Source organism: Cyrtonyx montezumae, unplaced genomic scaffold (assembly GCF_038088225.1).
Source record: "Cyrtonyx montezumae isolate F1298 unplaced genomic scaffold, pur_monq_1.0 scaffold_3, whole genome shotgun sequence".
Taxonomy (NCBI): Eukaryota; Metazoa; Chordata; class Aves; order Galliformes; family Odontophoridae; genus Cyrtonyx; species Cyrtonyx montezumae.
The window spans coordinates 31215917-31237960 of record NW_027072034.1 but is presented as its reverse complement, the minus strand read 5'-3'; the positions used below and the strand labels follow the sequence as shown (position 1 = coordinate 31237960).

Genomic DNA, 22044 nt, shown 5'->3' with positions numbered 1-22044 from the left:
AAGATCATGTAAGATGATCCCATTTTTTAAGAATAAATATGAATCTGATGACATTGCTTGTTTTTCATGCCCTGGAACCCCATGCAGATCTGACCACTGAAAGGTAATGCAGGAAAATATTCCTCAGCTGAGTGAAGATCACAAGAATCCTGAAATGATTTGACTTGTAATGGGGGGATGCCTCTGTGAAACTGACAGAGGACTTCAGCACAGGACACCTGGTGTCTCTGCCCTCACCTACCTGTGGCAAAGTCCGAAATGAACCACACTTGGACATACAACCTGAGCTTTGGTGCAACTACAGATCCTGTTGATCCAAGGGCTGGACTCTCACGAAGTGGGCACACAGTAGTGGCTGTTTTTCTTGGGTTTATCTTGTTTTTCGGTTTCCTGAATAACTTGATCGTCCTCATCCTCTTCTGCAAGTTTAAAACCCTCCGTAACCCTGTCAACATGCTCCTCCTGAACATCAGTATCAGTGACATGCTAGTGTGCATATCGGGTACTACGCTGAGTTTTGCATCTAACATCCACGGCAAATGGATTGGAGGGGAGCATGGTTGTAGGTGGTATGGCTTTGTCAATTCCTGCTTTGGTAAGAGTTCAATGATAATTCTCTTATCCTATTCTTTTCAACAGAGGTTAATGAAGCAACTCAATGAGTTAGTTACAGTATGGTTAAATAGAGCAATGCTTTTGTTTCCTTGTTACAGTAAAACAGAAGTGAAATTCATGGTGTAAAACATCTTAACTGAAGGCTTTATAAAATAGTGGACCGCTGATAAATATTCCTTAACATATCCAATTTTTTTAAAGAACTTATTTAAGAGCTGAAAATGGCATCTAGAAAAGAGGAATTCATTCTGGAATAAGGAATTATAACAGAGTGTGTGAACATACATTGCACTTTCCTCTTTTTCACGAATATCTGTGCCAACAGTAAACAGTCCCTTCAGCACTGCTTACATCACAAACAAAGCCTCATGAAAGTCCTCCATGTGTCATTTGTAATTATCTATTGATCTATAACATGAATTCCCTTTTGTCCCAGATAATGACAGTTTTTATCATTAGATGCTTTCTGTTTTCCCCCAGAGCAAAATCTAATCTTTATTTGAAAATTACATAATGCAGATTCAATAACAAATTAAGTCATGGGGCTACATGTCAAGAATACTCGAAGTGTGCATCAAAGCTGTAGTTAAATAGTATCTTTGCATCCCTTTTCTGTCCAGAGAAAACATTTCCCACAACAGGCTTTTGCTGTATGATATTTAAATTCTTAAGTGAAAGTTATTACTTACATTATAAAACGATAAAACAGAAAAAAGAAGAGACAGATGACAGCCATTGTCCTTCCAAGGCGGCCAATCATTTTTATGATTGCACAACCATACTGTGACCCTTGGTGCATTTATTCCTATGTCAAAATAGATCTGCTAAGATATAACCTGTCCTGTGGCTGTCTGTCTTCACACGACTCTCAGTCAGACTGCAAGACCCAGTCTGTCTTGCTTTACACCCTTGCTTCGATGGCCTCCAGGCCACCAGGATAGAGCTGAGCACATCCAAGGGTCTTCTCCCACTGATGCTCAGGTGTGTATCATACTGGTGCTTTGGCCTAAGCAGCACTTCATCAACCCTTGATGAAGAGTCAGAATGCAGATCCAAACCTCCTCTGTTCTACTTGAATTGTAAACTCCTGCTGTTTCTAACTGTGTTCTCTCCTCTGGTGCCCTTCCCCTCCACAAGCTTGTACTTCACTAATAACAGTTATTTCAACCTGGCAGTTTCCCATGGGAAGCTTCTGCTTTGCCCAAAGCTGTATAACCTAACAGCACAGGCTTTAGCTATCGAAAAATAAACCCCATTATCACCAACACATTAGCTTGGTTTTGGAGGATGGTGGTTTGTTTTAATTTGTGCAGATCTAAAAAAAAACCATGTCTTTCCATATTTTCTTTCCATTTTTGTGAGCACTGAAGTAGACACCTGGTCCCTTAGCTGTCTGGAGCTTTAGCAAACAGCTTTCTCAAAGTCATTCTGTAGAAACTTGCTTGTGGATTGATTCTTCACATTGACTGTATAAATCAGACGAATGGCAGGCTTCTCTGCTGCAGTGATGCCAGCGTTCACGTGAAAGGGCCTGGTGCAGTTTTAAAAATGGGTTAGATTGACAGAGAAGTAGCAAGGAAACAAAAGCACAAAACCCAGAGCGCTAACTTCAGCTTCACTGACTGGTTCTTCATTTGATAGCAGAGTGGTTGTGCAGGCTGGGACTGCTGTACTGGTGGCAATTACTGAACTGTGCACATGGAAACTTTTCCCAACAGTGTTAAAGATATTCTTTCACAATTCCATTTGCAAAGCCTTGCAACACTCACTATGTGGTTTTCGTAACAGAGCATAAAGGGCATACTGAAGAAGTTTGCTGGCAGAATTTATTTAAAAAAGGTTATCTGGTAAATAACACAAGTAAAAGCAAATAATAGTAGCAGGTGGCTTAATATTCACTCATCTCTATGGACAGCTTATATCTGTAGATAAATACCACTGTTCATACTTTTCTTGAAATTAAGTACCCTAAGATATGCTAAAGAAGATCTAATGTAGGCGTGCAGCAGGCTGATAGCATTTCAGTTCCTCACAGTGCCCAAAAACAAATTTCCTAAGTGTACTACTCTTTTGCATCTCATGTGTGTATCAAGCACTGTAGTCTGAGCATTTAATATCCCAACATATTAGTGACACAGTAATGGGAATGGTTATTTTTTTTCTCAGTTTTCGGAAAATGATCTGAGAGGTATTTGCTTTGAATTTGAATTTGAATTTTTCCTTAAAAAAAAAAATCATTCTTTTTCTTGGCTTCCGTAAAACATAGCATAGTGATTCAGGGACCTGAAAGGAGGAAAAATAGGTATATTCTGTATCATAAGCTGGTGGCATAAGACCTCACAGCGCAATCACAGAAGATAAGGAAATTATTTGTCAGCTAGATGAGTTTCTGGCACTGATGTAGTCCGGTCTAGATCACAGCATTTGTCTTGATCACTATGGATACACTGTGAGTGACAACATGGATTAGATTTACAAACATAATTGCAACAACTACGAATAATACAAAATAATGGCTACAATACAAAAGGCTGCTTTATAAAAGGAACATGTATGAATGCATCATATGTGACTGAGGAGAGCATTTATTTGTATTGCTAACGCTTTCTTGCAATCCTTTAGCTATGTGTCTAAAAAGTTATATGCTTTCTATTAACTGAAAATTACCATACTCTCTGTTGTGCCTCCCTTCTGTCTTGTTTCAGCCTGTCAGAACTCAGAGGAGTGAGCCCAATGCTCAGGATCCATAGAGAGAATAATGTTGTAGGAAAGAAGAACTGAAGTTCAACATCAAGCTTAGCAGAAATAAACCCTTTAAAATCATTATCTTTTTTTTCTTCCCAGTCTATCCTACTGAGACAAACTTATTTACAGGACCAGAATTTCAGATGGCATTATAGAAATTTATCAGCTTCAATAGAATTGCACTTTCCTGAACCAAAGTGTGGGCAACCAAGCCTCATGACTTGGCAATTATTTGACAATGTGTAAAACACACAAAAAACAACTTCAAGTTGTAAAAATATTTTAAAAAGTAATTTACCTTTTATATCTCATCTGAGAAGGAGTGGAATTTATGTGGTTATTTTGTTTTTTTCATACTTGTTCTGTGGTGCTGAGAAAGCCACCTTCTTCCTGTCTAAAACTGAGAGTGAAGGCTTTACCTGTCTGTAGCCTGGAGGCCAGTGAGACAGTTAAAGTAGGAAGATGAGGTTTGTTTGAAATGCAAATATGTGGCCATAGATCACTCATTTTATTTGAAGTGCCTTATCTCTTTTAGAATCACATAAATGTTTCCCTGAGGGGTGATCTGCAAAGCAGATCAGATCCTCTTCCTTGCAAAATCCACAGTACAATCGACATTGCTGACTGTGGAATTGAGCTGCTGTGGAATTAGTCTTTACTGGATAATTCATTGCTTGCCCTGGGAACTTAAAAATCATGAATCAAGAACCAGTACCAGGGAGTTGCCATGGGCACAATGGAAAAAATATGGACAAAGCGTAGGTGTTTTGTTTATTTGCTTGTTGATTTCTACACGTCTGCTTTCAAACTGTTCTCTGAAGGCAGATGGTTTAGAAACTAATGGGCAGTGCAGATGCTGATCAATAAGCACGTAATGTGTTTTCTAAGGAGAACAGTAAATTTCATAAGACTTGATGCAGCAGCACAAGAGCTGTCGGGACTTCATTTTGGGGAGCATAAGGATGGAACTAGTGGAAGGAAAACATGGGCTATTCCTGTCATAAATGATTTTCCCTTGGTGCTTGCACACGTTTGCAACTCCGTCAAGTAGGTCACTGTAGTGGAAATTGCACGTCACAGAGCTGGGGAAATTGATGGATTTCATGAATTTGTTCTTCTTACCCACCACTTAGACACAGTTTGACAGGTTCATGGTTATACACTCAAGCAAACATGGAAAGGGACACAGGGACAGGACACATGTTCCCAAGTGAACTCTGAGTAAACTTTGCAAGCAGGCTGAAGAAATAATTGTTAAATATATTATGTAATGATTCAGCATTAAAATTTAATTTAGGAAAATACATCATTTAGTAAAACATTCTCACAGAGACCATATATATACAAAATGAAATCTCAACCTAAGAATAAGTTAGTCATGCAGCTTTGACCATCTCACACATACTGTCTCTAATGCCCTGTTAAACACTTCACATTTCTGGACAGATTAAAACTTTGAGGAAAATGTAATCTTTTCCCAAGATATTTGTACCACTGTGGACTTCCCAAAGATGTAGAACAAGCAGCATTTGGGTATGGACAACTTCCAGAGTGCATTTTCAGAATTTCTACTTTATTCTATATCAGAATGAAGTATTAAGTAGACTCAACTGTGTTAAAAATGAAGCCTTCTCCAGCCTAGAAAAACCAGCACTGGATTCTATGGCTGGAGAGTTTTGAGGTGCATCACTAACAATGACATTTTTGTGACTCTTGACCTCTTAGCTCATGTTTTTAGATGTCTGACTGTTTTATTTCTACCTCATTCTTCATGATAATTAAAACAACAGGTGGTTTTCCTGTGAAAGCTGAGTGATGTGAAGCCATGTCTTCCACACAGTACCATGTCCCTGTGCTGTATGCAAGATAGGGCTGTGCTCTTCAGCATGTTCTAATTGAAGAAAAGTTTGCAAATATATCTTTATGACTATTTCTGAACTGATGTCCTATCTAATTGAGGACTTCAATCTTTTTAAAAAGCCTGTAATTTTGAACTATGGGGGCAGATAAACTTTTCAGTCACATTAAAGCAATTATTGATTTATTCCCTTGTAAATGGCCAGAGAATGAGAACCAGAGCTGCTCTTGGTTTGAAGTTCGGCCTTCCTGCAACATTAAATGAATAATTTTCTTCTCGATATTTTGATGTGATTTCATATGCTGTGTCTTCGACTACTGCACTAAATGAAGGCACTTAAAATTGAAGTACAAACATTCATCATAGTGTAATCTCTCTGCTTATGAGTTGTAGTTGAAATCCCAGGTGGAGTAGCTCTTCTGTGAGAAGATATATGGTAGTGAATCTTGGTTTTGTTTGCTTGTGTTTGCTTTTTTTTGTTTTAATCCCCGAGGGTAAAAGATTTATATTCTTGACCCTGACTTGACCCTGCAAGAGCTCAAGCCTAGACTTTCCTGAGCCCCAGTAGACTGGTACTCATCTCTCAGTGTGAAATCACTCTTATCAGCTCTCTACTTGACACCTGAACATGGATAGCTGCTTTTCTAAGTGAGCTAATGGGACTAAAAATTGTATTTCTATTTTAAAAAAGCTGATAGCAAGCACCAATGATCAGTAATGTTTAAGAAAGTTTTCCATCAGAACTCAAAAATGTTCTCTATTTGAAGCGAGTAAATTCGGTTGTGACTGCAGTAAACAGGACCTAATGCAAACTTTCCTAGGTGGCTGTTTGATATTGGAGATATTTTACTGTTTCAAGGGAAGTAGCAAGGAAAAGGTTCTCTAACTAATTGGAAAACATCACAGGTGGTACTTACAGTACAAGAAAAGGAAAAAAGACCATCATTACCTGGAGGGTTTTACTGACAATTACTATAGTGTTACAACTGGTGGTTGTTGGGCTTTTTGTCTGGTTTTTAATGTGTGACTACAAGCATCTAGTATCTGTTAGACTGTAAATGGAAGCTCAAAATTACTTATGCAGGACATTATTAAATATGCTTCTGAAACCCATATTTGGGTTGGAAACATGAAATGCTGAACCTCTTAGAGACAGATGGAAATCATCTCACTGAAACAGACATTTTCCAGTCCCTCAGGCTTCTTTCAAAATCAACAGAAAAACAGGTTTCCACAGCCAACGTGCAAATCATCTGATGTACTTGTGAAGTTCTCTTTAGGGTGATATGAGATATGTTGTAGAAGTGACCCTGTCTCCACTAGGTCTGAAAGGAGCTGAGGATGGAGAGGTGGATATGTGATTTGTACCTCTTCTCTGCAGCCATGAGATGGCCCTCACAACCAGGGTGCTTTTTGCTCCTTTTGGCTTTTATGTCATTTTCTTATAGTTCCATCTTCACTTTGGTGTCCTTTTCCTGGATGTTTTGTTTACCTCTTAGTTTATTTCCAGTTCCTTCTGGCATCAAACACCACGCCTGTTGATATTACTTTGCCCAAAAGTGATATTTGGAAAATATCCTGAAGTGGTGCCTATCTCCTATTAGAACTTGACCACACATTCATCATGTAGGGAAAATGCTATCTGCTCTACCTACAGATAATTTGGGGAGCACAATTATTGCATTTTCACGTGTTACAGAAACAGAGAGTCAACTCAAGCAAAAATGTTAAAAAATATAGTTAAAGAAGGAACCATATAATACAGAGAAAGTGTCCGTACTACCAAGCATGGTTGCTTCTCCCTCCTTTGGATTGGGCAGCCTCAGCTCAGACCCAGCTCAACATGCAGTGAGGATGTTTTCCATCCTCCTCCAGGCTCCCAGCTTTCAGCATAGAGGAGATGGAAGCAGCTGTCTCCAACAAGAGCTAGAGCGTACTCTGAACAGGTCATTGATCCCTGCCTGCCCCTCAACATGCATCAGCAGGCACATGTAGATTGAGTCATCATGAGTCTAGCTGCCACTGCCAATATTTTCAGCTGCTCTGTTTTGTTGTATGATAATCTAGAGTCTGTTCCCCTAATGCCTAAATGAAAGATAGGCAACAAAAGCCATGCAGTGATATTAACAGTGAATGGTGTGTGGCATCTTGTACGTGTGTCCCTGCAAGGAGGGACAGAAGAATAGCTTAATTCTGTAAGAAAATCAACAATTTCCTTGGAATTTTTTTAAGTATAATTATCAGCTGTCCTTCTGATGCCAAATTCTGTTCTGGAAGAAATGTTCTACACGTGCCCAAAGTATGTTTTTGTGTGTGTACAAGTAACTACAATTTTCCATCTGTTTTTAAGGCTACCATATCAAGCAGTCATGCCTGTGATTCAGTGCATATATTTGGTTTTGCTACCTAGCTCTACATTATAGACATGTATTGCAGAATGTTAAGGATTCATGCAAAGAAGGATGCAAAATGAAATCATTTTACATACAGATATGGAAGAGGCTTAAAGGAAAAACCACATGAAATTTCTTGCAAAATTATCCTTATGATGAATGAGTCTTAACAGTCAGGGCTGCAAGCTGTGTTTGAGATGATGGAAGAGCATTTCTGTCAGAGTTGAGTTTAATCATGTGCATTTGCAGACTCCTTTCCTTAATTCTAGGTCACAGCATTAATGCAGGTAATGCTGTGTCTGATACTAGTTTTCTATCACTATAGAAGAAAGTAGAAAACAACTGTATACGTAGCCAGAACACATATATGTGAAGAAATATGCTATTAAAATATAGCTAGTCTCCTAGGCCCTTACTGGGTAAAATGAAATAAACTACAGTCAGTAAATAAGCAATATTCACTCAGAAAAAGTACATTGGAGAACACTGAACTTTGCTTGTAAAAGGCTATTCAATCATATTCTGTGTAATTATGTGCTTAATAATCTCTGATAATTCTTAAGATCTGTGTGCTACCACATCAGAACAGAATTCTGTATTTTTTTTTTTTAAATTGAACTTCCCTTATAGTCTCTTCAGTCTACCAGAGAGTGGACATTATCTCTGACTATTTAAAACCAAGTTATATAGCTAGTGGCAGCTTCTTAACTGATGGCATTTATTTTCAATGATCATTTCTTACAGGAAGCATTTAAGCAGAAAGCTACATCTTCCAGTCTAATAAGCAAATGAAAACCTACTGGCTTTTCAGTGATAAAGGAGATACATGACTGTTGGCATTGTTTCAAATAATGCCACAGTAATGGCTAATAACTAGCAATTTCCTTTTTTCTGCTTTTTTTTTTCTTTTTTTTTTTTCTCATCAGTGGCCAATACCTTTTCTTTGAAATAACCACCAAGGTTTTTATTTTCTGTTAGTGTGTCTGTCACTTTTCTAACAAAGAATATTTATTAAGATGAGGAAATAATTTACAGTAGTTTGCAAAAAGACTGTGCTGGTATAGAAAAACAAGTTCCTTTCAAAGCTGGAGCTGCTCTGTTTAGATTTATATTTCCCTAGAAAGGGATCAACACTAGCTTAGAAGCATTTCTAAAACCAGAGATTCAATAAATGTCTAATAAGTTAATAAGCTACAGCCTCTATTGATTCACAGGCTTCTTAGTGTTTCTGGTGATTTCACAGCTAAAATGAATCACTACTTAAATAATCCAATAACCCAAATACCCCCAATTGCTGGAAGGTCTGTGGGTTTGTGGCTTTTATTGTTTTTGTTTTTGGTTTTGTTGTTTCTCCAGAATACTAAGGGAAAATTACCTCTGACTGCTATTAATTTTTTTTCTGTAACTGAGATAGGCAGGGTGAACATTTGAGATTTCTAGACCTCAAACGCAAGGAAGTACCACCGCAGGTAACTGCTCCCTTACACTGACATCCCAGCATTATTTTCAGCATAGCATAGCATAACAGTAGAATTAGAATAGAACAGAATGAAAATAAAACAGAATGAAAAGTAGTTTAGTTGCAAGGGACCTTTAAAAATCATTGAGTCCAACTGCCTGACCATGTCACAGCTAACCAAAAATTACAGCATTTTCTTGAGGTCAACCTCCTTCCTGGGAAGCCTGTTGGAGTGTTTGTGCAGTCTCATGGTAAATACATGTTTCCCAGTGCCCAGTCTGACTGTTCCCTGGTGCAATTTTGTGGTGTTGCTCCCATTCTGCCATCAGTTCCCAGGAGCAGAGCTCAGCACCTCCCTTTGCCTTCCCTCCTCAAGGCACTGCATAGCAGTGAGTTCAACTCTCAGCCTCCTTATCTCCAGGCTACCAGCTGTCCCTGTGCCCCTCTGAGTGATGGGGGACTTGTTTCCTTTTCTCTCTCCTCATGCCATGCTGGACTCAACATGGATCAGGGCAGGAAGATGACTTATAAGCCACAGGATTAATTGCTGTGGGCAGCTTCAGCCAATGACTCTTCCTAAAACGTGTCCGTTATATTAGTTCTCCCATTTATGGTTTCTTAAAACCATTTCAGTCAGCCACCAGTACGTTGGAAGTAGCATTCGATGACTAGGTATAAGCTTTCATTGTTACTTACAAAACCAAACCAGCCACAATGCAAAAGACTAATGACTCACTGGGGTAAGCTGTTAATCTTTATATATACTCTGTACTGTTTTGTTAGAGGCAGATGTTCACCGTATGCTAATTTTCTACTGCTGTTTTTCCATTGTTTTGTTGTTGTTGTTGTTCTATCATTTTCTATTGTTTTATTGTTTCTATTGGTTCCACTCATGCCATCCAGAGCAGAAATAATAGATAACTTTCCAAGGGAAGAAGGGATCAATCAGGCAGGCTTCGAATGCATCAGTAGACTGAAACCCTCCTTCAGATTAATTATTTTCGTAGACATTTGTAAGGATCAAAATCTGTTCGAGGCAAAACAGCTAGCTGAAAAACAAACAAAATTTGTGCAAATTTGGCCTGTGCCCAGCGCCCTGTGCAGCCCGTTCCGCGCCCACCGCGCTGTGGTGCAGCACGGTCCCTAACCCCCAGCTGCCCCTCCCCTGACAGCTCCATGCCGCTCCCTCGGGCCCTGTCGCTGTCACACAGAGCAGAGCTCAGCGCTGCCCCTCCGCTCCCTGGGAGAGCTGCAGCCGCCATCAGGCCTCAGCTCCTCTGCTCTGCGCTCAGCACACCCAGGGGACTCAGCTGCTCCTCCCACACCTTGCCCTGATCACAGTCCTTCGGGTGAGCCACAAGTGCCTGGGTGTGCATTCAGCAGGATTTCATTACAGAGTGCCATGGTGCAGAATAGCATTGCAGGAGTGGCAGGTTGCAAAGTTTTGGTCTGCAGGTTTTTCAGAGAGAGTGTGGCTGTGCAGTAGGAGTGCAGTCCAGCAACGGCTGTGTGATGACGTTGAGGCTTGCTTTACTGGATGTATTTTGTAAAACTAATTGTGTATTTCTATTTAAAGGCCTTGTGAGAAGCAAAGAATGTACCAGAGGAATAGGATGAAAAGCTGCCAAATAAATATGCCAGTAGGGATTTAAATGGGCTTTTTCTAGTGAATAGAAAGTAGGTTATGAGGCAAGACAAAGCCATGGCTTAATAGTCTTTGTGATAAGAGCAGAAAGTAGACGTACCACCATCTGCTTTGCTCCATATAGCAGTTTTTCTCCATTAGTCAGCGCATCAAGGGGTGTTTAACAAGGAATTTGAGGATGCTTTCTAAATGTTAGTATCTTCTATGCAGTAGGAGCTTTCTAAATGTTAGTATCTTCTATGGGGCTGAGGGCACTCAGACCTTTGGGAAAGAAGTACTAATAGTAGCTACAAGCAGGTAGTAATTTCTTACTATTCTGTAACTCTTTCTTCATATCATTTTAATAACTAAATGCAAGTTGTGCCTTGCAAAGGAGTATGCACATCCATACAAAGCATTTACCATGCAAAAACGTTGCACAGCAAAGCTAAAATGCTGAACTTAATGTTATAGTAATGTGCAATATTTTATAGTATTATTACAGTATAAAGTGAGAGCAGCCTCTGATTTGTGATGTATTGAATCAATGACTGAAGTAGTGCTCTTGAGTGTAATAATTCTTCCTGGATTTATCTCCCAGACTGAATCCTCTCTGGAACTCTACAGTTTTGGTATTCACAATATACTATGCCATGGATTTCCACACACCGTCTATATACTATGCAAAATAAAGAACCTTGTCCTGCTTGTTTATTCCAAGTCCACAATCTGATTTCATTTGGAAATCCTAGTCTTATATTATGAGAAGCACTAATCAACTCCTATCCACCTTTTGATAGTCTCTATTGTTTTCTTTGTTTTTCATTTCTAATAGTCCCTGATGTTTACTTTTCTAAGTGCTGCTGAGCATTGGTGCTTAGTAGAAATGGTTTTCATAAAATTCTCTATCATAACTCTCTTTCCATAGCAGTAAGTCAGTCAGAAACAATAGCAGCATATTTAAAGCTAGGGCTGTTTTTCTTCACATATGGCAGTTTACATCAGTACAGCATTTCATCTGCTCAGTGACTCGGTTTCATGAGGTTGATCTGCAATACTTCACAGTCAGCTTTGTTGATTTTGAGTTATTCAGCATAGCATAATCAGAAAACTTCACTCTTCACTATCTTTTCCGGATCATTTATTAATATGATGAATAACGTAGTTCCTGGCATAAATCCATAGGGGATTTTGATGGCTAAAATTTTCCATTGAGAAAACTGTTATCTCCTGTTCTTGCCTCTAATCGATCATTTTATCCTTGTGAGGATCTTTGTTATTGCAAGACAGCTTACTATCCTTAAGAGCCTTTGGTCTAGTCAAAGGTTTATGGAAATCCTAGTAGGCTTTATCAAATAGATCAACTTTGTCTGTATGTCACTGTCAAGGACCACGAATAAATTATTTAGGCTTGGTGTCCCTCCATGATAGCCATGCTGCCTTGTACCATTATGTTATATCTCTCTCCATGCCCACTATTATATACTCTGGTGTAACTTCTACTAATCTATACAATGCTGCAGGTTAGACTTGTTGATTGGATTAAATTTGCTGTAAATCTCTTAGTGAATACAGCAAAGGATTTCATCTTCTAATGTCCTTCTGTGCTTTAAGGACTGGAAAATATCCCTTCTTCTCCCTTAATTTCCTACTGGAGGCAAAGTCAGAAGGGACAGGGATCGGAGTAACCTTATTTTGTCATTCTTCCTACCAATGTAACACATGATGTTGGGTAGTAAAACTGCTGAAGAAAATCCTGGCTCGAGGGCAGTGTGGAGGCTAGTCTACATATTTTGACACTATATTCAAATTAGTTGATGTGTGGCTAGTTATTAACTGTCATAACTAGTTATTATTAAAAAATAATAATAAAATCTACCTCTAGTCCTTGTGATAGGCACTTAACTCAGAGAAGTAAATATTTGTACTGTGTTCCATCTCTAGGAATGATATTTGACCAAAATCAGAGAAATAAAGAAAAAAAAGCGGAAAAACAATTGAATAGAATTTAAAAAAAATAGAAATATGCCTTTAATACTAAAAATGGGTGGTTGCATTCAGTGAAAAAGTGAAGTCTCTTAGGAAGAAAACTAGCTGGACATGCTCTGGTGGAAGCTGGACTCTGTGACTGGTGTGATAAAATGCTGTAAATTCACCTCTTAGCTGATATGGTGCTATGTCTCATATGTAGACAAACCGAGACTGTGTTTTGTATTACCCTTGTGCAGATGCACAGCATGAAGGAAGGTGCTCTCCCTGTTTGGAAAGCAGTGAAACACTCCTGGCAGGGGATGGAGGTCCTGCAAAGCAGCACAGGGATGGATGTGGGGTTGCTGCTTGCAGCTGAGCACCCTGCGAGCGTCTCCCTGCTACATCAGCACTGTGCAACCCTGTTTCTCTCATGTGCACAGATCCCCTAGACTTTTCCTGAGATGCTACTGTATAGGAGCTCCATCTAGTGCTGACTTTGCTTCTTATTCTGACTCCCAAAAGCATCTGAATAAATACACTGATATGGAGGCATCCCATTTAGGAAACTGAATTTGCAAGTGCTCACCCTGCTTTCCAGAATGTAAAGGGGCTCTGCATAATGTAGAGAAAGAGAAACTGAAATTAGTGGTTTTGTTTGTTTGCTTGCTTTTATACAGCAAACATCACTGAGGTGCAAAAAGGAATTCTTTACTATATTTATGTCATTAGAAATAATTTGTTGGTTGATAGGCAGGTGTATTAATAACATGGCACAAAAGCATAAATCACAAGATACAGCTTAGAATTAAGATCACTCAATGTGCAACACATACACATTTAAAAATTCAGTGACAGGGAAAGAAATAAAGGTAATTTGTCACTATTGAAGATGAAAAGGAAGGCATTTCATACAAAGGAAGAAACAAGGAAAAGCTTGCTGAGAAAAGATCAGGAAAAGTTTACTGAACAGGACCCGTAATGTTTGCTGTCAGGTTTGTCCCAGCAGGCTTGGTTGTAGGATTGATTTTGTAGTGATTTCATTCAAGCAACATCAGAGTTAAACTGTTACCCCCATTAGAGCTAAACAGAAAAATAATTCCTCAGGGAAGGGAAATATTGCCTACTCTAAATGGAGTCATGACTGCAAGTCATATAGGCAAAAGAAAAGGAATTACAGGCATTCAATAAATAACTCTTGATTTGTTTACTTATATTCAGAGTGAATCGTTGATATTTGAAGTAGCCTATATAATGAAAGCCTAGAATGCTGGCATTTAAAACCTGGTTGTAGCTGCTAATGTGCAACAAATTATTGCGAGAAATATTTTCTCAATTTCAAATCAGCAGAAGTGGTTTTAATGACTTAAAAGTGAAAAGGAAGTGATAAGTAAACCTCTGCATTCAGCTAGAATCAACATCAATCAGTGATCTCATCCAACCTCTACAATTCTGTGATTCTGTGAAATGCAAGAATACTTGTATTTGACCATTTATTTTATTATTGAAATGTCTAACAGGAATATTCAAATATAGCTGATCATGTTTTAGAAGTACATTCCTTTCTCAGCTGCTTCCATGAGTTACTGAGGCATCTGTACTGTCAGCTGCAGCTTGAGTTATTTATACCAACAATGAGTTTATCACTGCAATTTTGCTATATCATAAAATGACTTATTGTGATTTCTTGATTCACTGAAGTGTATATAGTGGGCTGAAAATTTCAAACTCAGGCTAGTGATGCTCACCAAAGCCTTGAGTCTGTTCATCTTAACTCTGGAAAGTCTTCTAGGTTTGCCTGGGTTTCCTTTTAACTCTGGAAATGTTTTGGATCTTCTACCAAAATCTGCCAGCAGCTAGAATTTGGCCCATAAAATACATCTCTCTTTTCCCTTTTGGAGGGAAAAGGAAATAGTAAAATACCAGCATCCAGAGAGCAAGAAACAGCAGCCACATACCCTCATCCACCATACCTATTGGTCTCACTTCTGAATACTCACTTGTGCTTCTCACAAAAGAAAAGAACACATTAAACAAATAAACAAAAAAATAGCCAACCTTGATAAAAAATACTTTGTGAAATTCTACATTCACAATCTCTTGCTTGTTGCTCTCTCAGCTTTTCTTCTTCAGTGCTACTTTCCCACTATCCCTAGCTGATAGCAGGCTGTTAGTTGAGCTAAGACTATTTCATACTCTGGAGCATATTGGAGGTTTGGCAGACTGATCAGCATTCTCATTAATACTTGTGATAGCTCTGGCATCAGACAAGAAAAGAAAATAAAATCTGTAAAACCTCCCTGGAGTTGGTATGTGAGATGGGTATTTTTTTCCCTATCTAGACTGTGAGAGTGAAGGGGCTGTTCTGTTATAAGACTCAGAGCTGGAAAGCACAGTGAAATACTTTAAAAGAGCATAATAATAATGAGTTTTGTTATTTCTTTCCCCATTACAGCATGCCCCAATAGTTTCTGATTTTTTACAGAAACATCTCTGCTGTGGGGAGGCCAGTTATCAGGTCAACAAATGCTCCCCCTGCTTCTGCTCAGAGGGTCAGCTTTGGAAATGTTCTGCTTTTATCATTATAATATTCTAACTTCTCCATCTGTGAGGGAGCCTCTGATGGCTGGAACTGTTGTAGTGGAAATTACTGTATTTTAGTGAAATAAATGCTTTGATCTTTAAGGTAAGAAGAGCCCAGTCATTTTGCTTGTTATTATTATTAATGTAACTGGTACACAGAAGAAGGAAATACAGCTGACAGAAAAGCTTGCTCCATGCACACTCTCATAAAGCCTTCAGTTCCATAGCTGATATTAGGTAAGGTACTTTGGCCCAGAGCTGAAAATTTCAGCTGAAGATTAAGCTGTCATCAGAAAGGAAGCTTGTTGCTTTTCTCCTTTCACTGTTTCCAAACCTCTTCTAAGTATAGGAGACATACAAATTATATTTTGTGAAAAATCCCTCAGCATATTTTTTTCAGAAAGGCTTCTAAGGAGATATGAAAGTGTACATATGTTGGAAATGTCGTATATTTTAAGTTGCTTAAATTGTTTACGTTTCATTTTCCTATGTGATGTGTTTTCTTTCTATAGGGAGCTAATAGAAATGCTCTCATTTAAATTTAGGAATGTTTTTTCTACTGAAAACAACGTGATGTCACAGATCACACTCACTTTGTTTAACTCAGTAATATATTTATGTGATACTATTTGGAAGCAAAACTTGAAATTAAACTTGTAACCTAAAAATCAAGGTAGTAAGAGACCTTATCTGAAAGGGGCTACTTATTGGTTGTCCAGTGTCCTTGGGGAAATGTGATGAAAGAGGTCAGCCAGAAGCACTAACATACTAATACCCCAGCATGGGATTCCTTGATGTTCCCAACTTGGAGTGTGTTTAGTCACAAAAGCCTTTCCTTCCTTTTAGATCTTGCTTTTCTCCATCTCATTTTGCCACAGAGAGTTTTATCATATTCTCCAGCTATTGGAACAGCAGATTTACCAGGTGACACCTGAGGGACTAGTGAGGACTGTGTCACATGGGAACCCTGGCGCTTGGAATCAACTTGTATAGAGTTTGGTGCATTAAAATGTTCTTTGCCTTTGGAAGAGCTTGCATCTCTTTTTGATCCATTAATATCCTGCACAAGGTTCAGTTGCATTACTACAAGCTTGGTCTCCTTAAGCCTACCTGTGGTTTCTTTACATTGTCAATGGCCATTCATAACCAGAACACAGTACTGACTACAGACTGTGTGTGCAGACCATGTGTTCTGTCATGCAACTGTGTTGCTGCAGAACCCTAACCATAATGACCTTCAGGAGCTTCAAGAGGAAAAACATACATAAGGCAGTAGTCAGAGTGCTTACCTTGTATGGACTGAATCAGATTTGCATGTTTTACCCAGTATGGGTTGAATCTGATTCTCAGTTTTTAGTAGCCTACAGATCATGGGCAGCCTGCATGCTGTTTCCATGTTTTCCAAGTACTACATCATAATGAGAAGTGTAAAATAGCAACAAAACTCATATGAAAATGTAATGCTTTTAGCTGAGACTCACAGGAGCAGAGTGTAGTGATTTGCTGTGTCCTTCACATAGTGCCACACTCTTGCTGTGCTTCCAGAAATAAATGTACGGAAATAAAAGTAAATAATGGATAATGTATCAGATGATATTCCTATAAATGAATGCCTGTCCTGGTTTATGACTTTAATTTAATTTCTTACAAACTAGTCACTGCAGCTAATTGCTGCATAGAAAAGCCTCATGCCTCATCTCAAAGTCACTTATTTCTATGGCTAATTTTAAATAATAATTTGCTCCTGTAATGCAATTTCTGGCTTTTGTGTGTGTGTGTGTGTGTGTGTCATCTTCAGTTCTGTTTAGAGAGAACCTCACTTGGTTCCTGTATATGCATGGAATGTTGAGGGAGCAAACTACACTCCTCACTGTTGTTGGCTCCTGTGGAGTTGTCTGGCTAGGTACCAGCTCAGGGCCCAAAATATTTGTTGGAGGTAAGCTCTATTTAGATGTGCAATTACTGAACTTAATTTTGTTGTAATTTTAGAAAACATTACTCATCTGAAATTAATATATGCAGCCTAGACAGTCATAAACGTTAGTATAAATTAAGAATGGAATGTGGGGATAAAGCACTGCAATTAGCTTTAAATTATAATTATTTTCATTTCTTCATAACTTGTTTTTTTTCATTTGTTTTATGATTATTAAGATTATGGATATTTTATTCAACCATAATTCTAAAATATTTAACTTTTTTGTTGTTTATGTTTTTAAAGCTAAGATTCTCATTAATTCCTCTGAATGCAATAGATACACTAGAAAGTAGAATATCAGATAACTGCAGGATTTCTGACAAAGGCTGCAACAGTTCAGTGCGACATTAAGAAAACTCTGATATACAAAGATAGGAGGCAGAAAGAAAAGTAAAAAACTTTATTCCACTTTATCCAGTCTGGATTACAAGATCTTTTCACAGTCCAGAGAGCATTGAGTGACATCTGGAGAGAATACTGAAATGTTCTCTTTTACCATCGCAGTCTTTCAGGGTGAAGGAAAAAATGCATGCAAGGTCCAGCCCAGAAACCCTTCCAGGAGGGCAGCTGGAGTGCTAGGTTTGTTTCAGGAATGTGATGCTTTGATGCTTTTGCACCACCAGGTGACTTCTGACCACTCTTTCTTCACCTGGGAATGAGGGTGCAGAGAAGACTTCTGCTCAGGGAAAGCACATCTGGTTCCTCTTCCTCACATCCCTTCTGTCTCAAACTGCAGTTTCATCTCAAAACCTGGCATTGTCTGTCTTATGAAATTAAGTTGTTTCAGTCCAACAGAGGAGGCGTGTCTGTCCTTCAATCAATTATCTAGTTACTCAGGTTCATAGTCAATTACAGTCTTGAAAAAAGTTATTTCATGATGTGAATCTTATATTGGTTTTATTCAGTCTCAGCTTCTGTGTTGTGAGTATACTACAGCAAGTTTTACTGAGCAGACTGGGAGAGGGATGTCTCTGTTGTCTCTATTGTCCCTGTTTCTCTCCCATATGGATAACTAGGTGTTTTTTCTTGCTTTAGACCAATTCAATTGAATGCATCTCACTTTTAGAAAAAGCTACCCATTCTATTTTCATTTTTTGCTCTTAATATCATCTTCTTCTGACATTTTTTTTTTTGCCTTCACAAGCATCACTTCCTGCCTTGAAACTATTTTTAATTTTCATAGTTACCATGTTTTAATGTACTTAACCCCATGAAACCCCTTGTGACTTTTTAACTTTTAAAACCTCTTATGAATTATCACTTAAGTGCTTTTCTCTTTTTGCCTTGTTCTTTGGAAAGCGCCAGAAGTCAGTACTGACTGGTATTAATTTCAGTGCTATTAAAAGTTTAGGTATAACACAGGCATTGCTGCAACAAAACAAAAAAATATATATATTTGTTTTGTTTTGAACTTTTATGGCTTGGAGTTCTATATATCACAGTTCTTACCCTCCAGAAAAAAAAATGTAATATATTTCATGTTGGTGGAACTCTATAATAAAAGGTGAGTAAAGATGAAATAGCTCCCGCCAAGAGGTTTTAATTAAGACTCCAATCTTAACCTATGTAGAGAAGATAAACTATTTACATTTACTTAAAGGAAATGGTATGAAGTGTTTTGTGTTTTAGTCTGATTGTCAGTGTTTAATCTACTTTTGACTGACATTGTCATGGTCTTAGTTTAATGACTGAGTGCTGATCTATTCTCAAAGTGACCAATCCTGCATTCATGGTGGGTTATTATATTCAGGTAACAGGGTCCTGAGCCAGGGAAATTTAAATGCCTAATTCAGACCTTTTAGGCAACACTATGATATATATTGTAAGTATGAAAATCTTACAGTTGAAGCTAAATACAAATTAAACAAACTCTTCTATGGTGGACAGAGCAACCAGGTCCAGGGAGGATTTAAACATAGGAATGGTTTTCACTGCTGCTTCAAATAATGCAATAATCAGAAAGGTGTCTTATTTCTCTGGGCTTTAAATGGTTGCTGTGTAAAATAATGGAAGTAAATGTTTAAATTAATTCATTACAGGCATTGTGTCCCTGATCTCCCTGGCTGTCCTGTCCTACGAACGCTACAGCACCCTCACCCTGTGTAACAAGCGCAGCGATGACTATCAGAAGGCATTGCTGGCAGTTGGTGGCTCCTGGGTTTATTCCTTGCTCTGGACTGTGCCACCTCTGCTTGGATGGAGCAGTTATGGGATAGAAGGTGCAGGCACCAGCTGTTCGGTGCGCTGGTCATCTGAGTCAGCTCAGTCCACATCGTATATCATCTGTCTCTTCATATTCTGCTTGGTCATCCCTGTAATGGTCATGATGTACTGCTATGGTCGGCTCCTTTATGCTGTTAAACAGGTAAGCTTCTCTACACTGTCAATAGTGGGAAATATGTTTTATTTTTCCTTTATTGGTTTGGAAGTAGTAGACGATAGACAGTGAAACAGCAAAGCAAAACTAAATAGAAAAGACCACAGAAAGTCTGAAGGACAGGGCAAGAGGGTCTTCTGTAAGATCCTCTCTGTCCTGAAGCTCCAAAGAGAACCACCATAAAGATTCTGGCTTTGTGGTTTGGAAATATTGCATCCTACCAAAATCAGTATATCCGCGTGAAGGTTGCACTTGTAAAGTCAGCGTACATCTGTCTGTAAGACATCTGTGTAAACATTTCTTCCTATTTTTGAGTCATGACATTTTAATAATGTCTGCTTCTTGATCTGTGGAATCCAAATTCTTCACTAATTAAATCTACTGAACTTTGCAGAGTTGTCCCAGGGGCCAACTTTCTCCATGTTGTTCTAGTCTGCCTTTAAAAATTTCCTTAAATACTTCTCCTACTACCACTGCTATTACCACTGTTACTATTACTACTATGACACTCTTCTAATTGCTTTTAGGTACACTGCAGATATTCCAAAATTAACGTTCAAAAAGACCTTGCCAAGGGATGTGGTGTTGTGAAGTTTTAATACTCTTGGGATGGTAATGAAATGGTTTGATGATGAATAATGAGAAAGGAATGAATGTGTAAGGTGTTCTCTAAAAGGTAGCTCTCTAAAGTGTTCAGATAAATTAACTAAAGGTTTTAAACTGGGGGAAAAAAAGGGCAGTAAATCCCTGAACAGAGTCTCATACAGAATTAAATTGGATGTAATTCACTTTTCATTAGTCATAAGAAATTAAGGTCGTGCCTTTTCCATAATTTGTCAAAACTTTCAGAACACTTAAGGCCCAAGTGGGAAATCTTACTGGTTGAGTGCTGAGCCAGTCAGTAAAATTGCTTTGATGAATCACGTTTTAGTACTCATCTTAATGCTGTGAAATGGTAACATGGAAAAAAATTCACTTGATTGTAAACCATTAAAGCAAAGTTGAAGACCATACCTGGTCCCTGGGTAGCTCTATCCTCTACTATCACCTTAAAAAGAGAGCAGGATCTTGAAAAGATATATCTTTTGCATATTATTAGCAGTACAACTTTTATAAACATTTGTCTCTTCTGTCCTTCATCACTCATTGCCCTTTTTGACAAGTTATCACCACAGTGTACAAATGCTTTTATAGATGAAAAGCCTTTACCATGTTCCTCATTTTCTAGTTCTAAATGCAGACTTGTGTTATTCTATTCATTTCATTTTTTTTTATTTTACTATTTATTAAAAGTATTGGTAATCTCACTGATCTTTGTTGGATCTTAAGAAGTTGTGACAAACATACTGAGGAAAGAAAGTATACCGAACACTTTCAGTTTATAGGCATTTTATAGTTATATAAGAAGATTAAGGAGATTGGTTAGAAAAAAGGGTTGACTGATCAATTGACTGTCAAAGGAAGAGTATGGGAGAAAGAATGGAATTTTCAACAATTATTTCTGCTTGTTACTCCATGTGCTTTTTAGTGTGATCTCTAGAAGACTGAGGTTTGAGACCCTGAGAAATTTTGTGAAGGATGGAAGTGAAAAAGAATCAAATCCAGTTTTGTACAGTCAATTTGAAGGAATGTCTTCAGATCTTATGATTATTAAATGCAAAGGCACTCCAGTGAGAATCAAATCCTTTCCCCTTTCTTGTGATCCAGGTGCATAGAAGCTCCCTAAGCATTTGGAAATTCTTGAGTAGCTGATTTTTTACAAAAAGTATTTAACTCTTTCCTGGATTTTGTAAAAGATTTCCTTGAGAAGTTATATTTCAGATAGAAAAATCTCATTAATCATCAGTCCTCATCTTTCAATGAAGTATATACTTCCAATACTGTAGTCGTGACATCTGATATTTAATAAATTTCCTATGTAAAATTTCAAAGAACATATCATGATACAGTAGCTGAAAGACAGACTTCTCTTCAGTTGTAGGTCCCTTATGAATTCTGTAATAGACAGGGTAGGTTACAAAATGCTAAAGTATGTTGCATTTCAAAGTGGAAGAAGAAATGAGCAATATCTAAATAAAATATATTACTTCTCATATAAAACCACATAGTGTTGGTGTGGTAATGTAAAGTTAAGAAAGGTTACTACATCCATTGTAATGCTGTTAATTTCTGCCACGGGCAAAAATTTGTTATCTTGCAAGACTATTCTGGCCTCATGGCTTAAAAAAAGTCCTTCTGTGACCCTCTCTGTAATGTATTGGATGAAATGTGAGAGTATTGCAAACATAATAACTACATTATCCCAGCTTCAGCTGCTTGGTAAATTTTCTAAAATATGCATTACATATTTTTGCAGGATACATAGATATCTTTATGTTAGAGCATTGCAGAGTTAATGGTATTGAACCCTGAGATCAAGAGTACAGGAGTTATGCCATTATTAA

The 22044-nt window shown here is 38.1% G+C and overlaps 1 protein-coding gene across 1 annotated transcript in view; it reads left to right on the top strand.

Annotated features, from left to right (window-relative positions):
• Positions 1-258: 258 nt before the first annotated feature.
• Positions 259-22044, top strand: part of LOC136053049 (pinopsin-like) — a 72681-nt gene continuing 50895 nt past the window's right edge. Inside the window, exons 1-2 of the mRNA XM_065743618.1 lie at positions 259-595; positions 19263-19588. Of these exons, the coding sequence (XP_065599690.1) occupies positions 259-595; positions 19263-19588 (663 nt within the window). The remainder of the gene's footprint in view (positions 596-19262; positions 19589-22044) is intronic.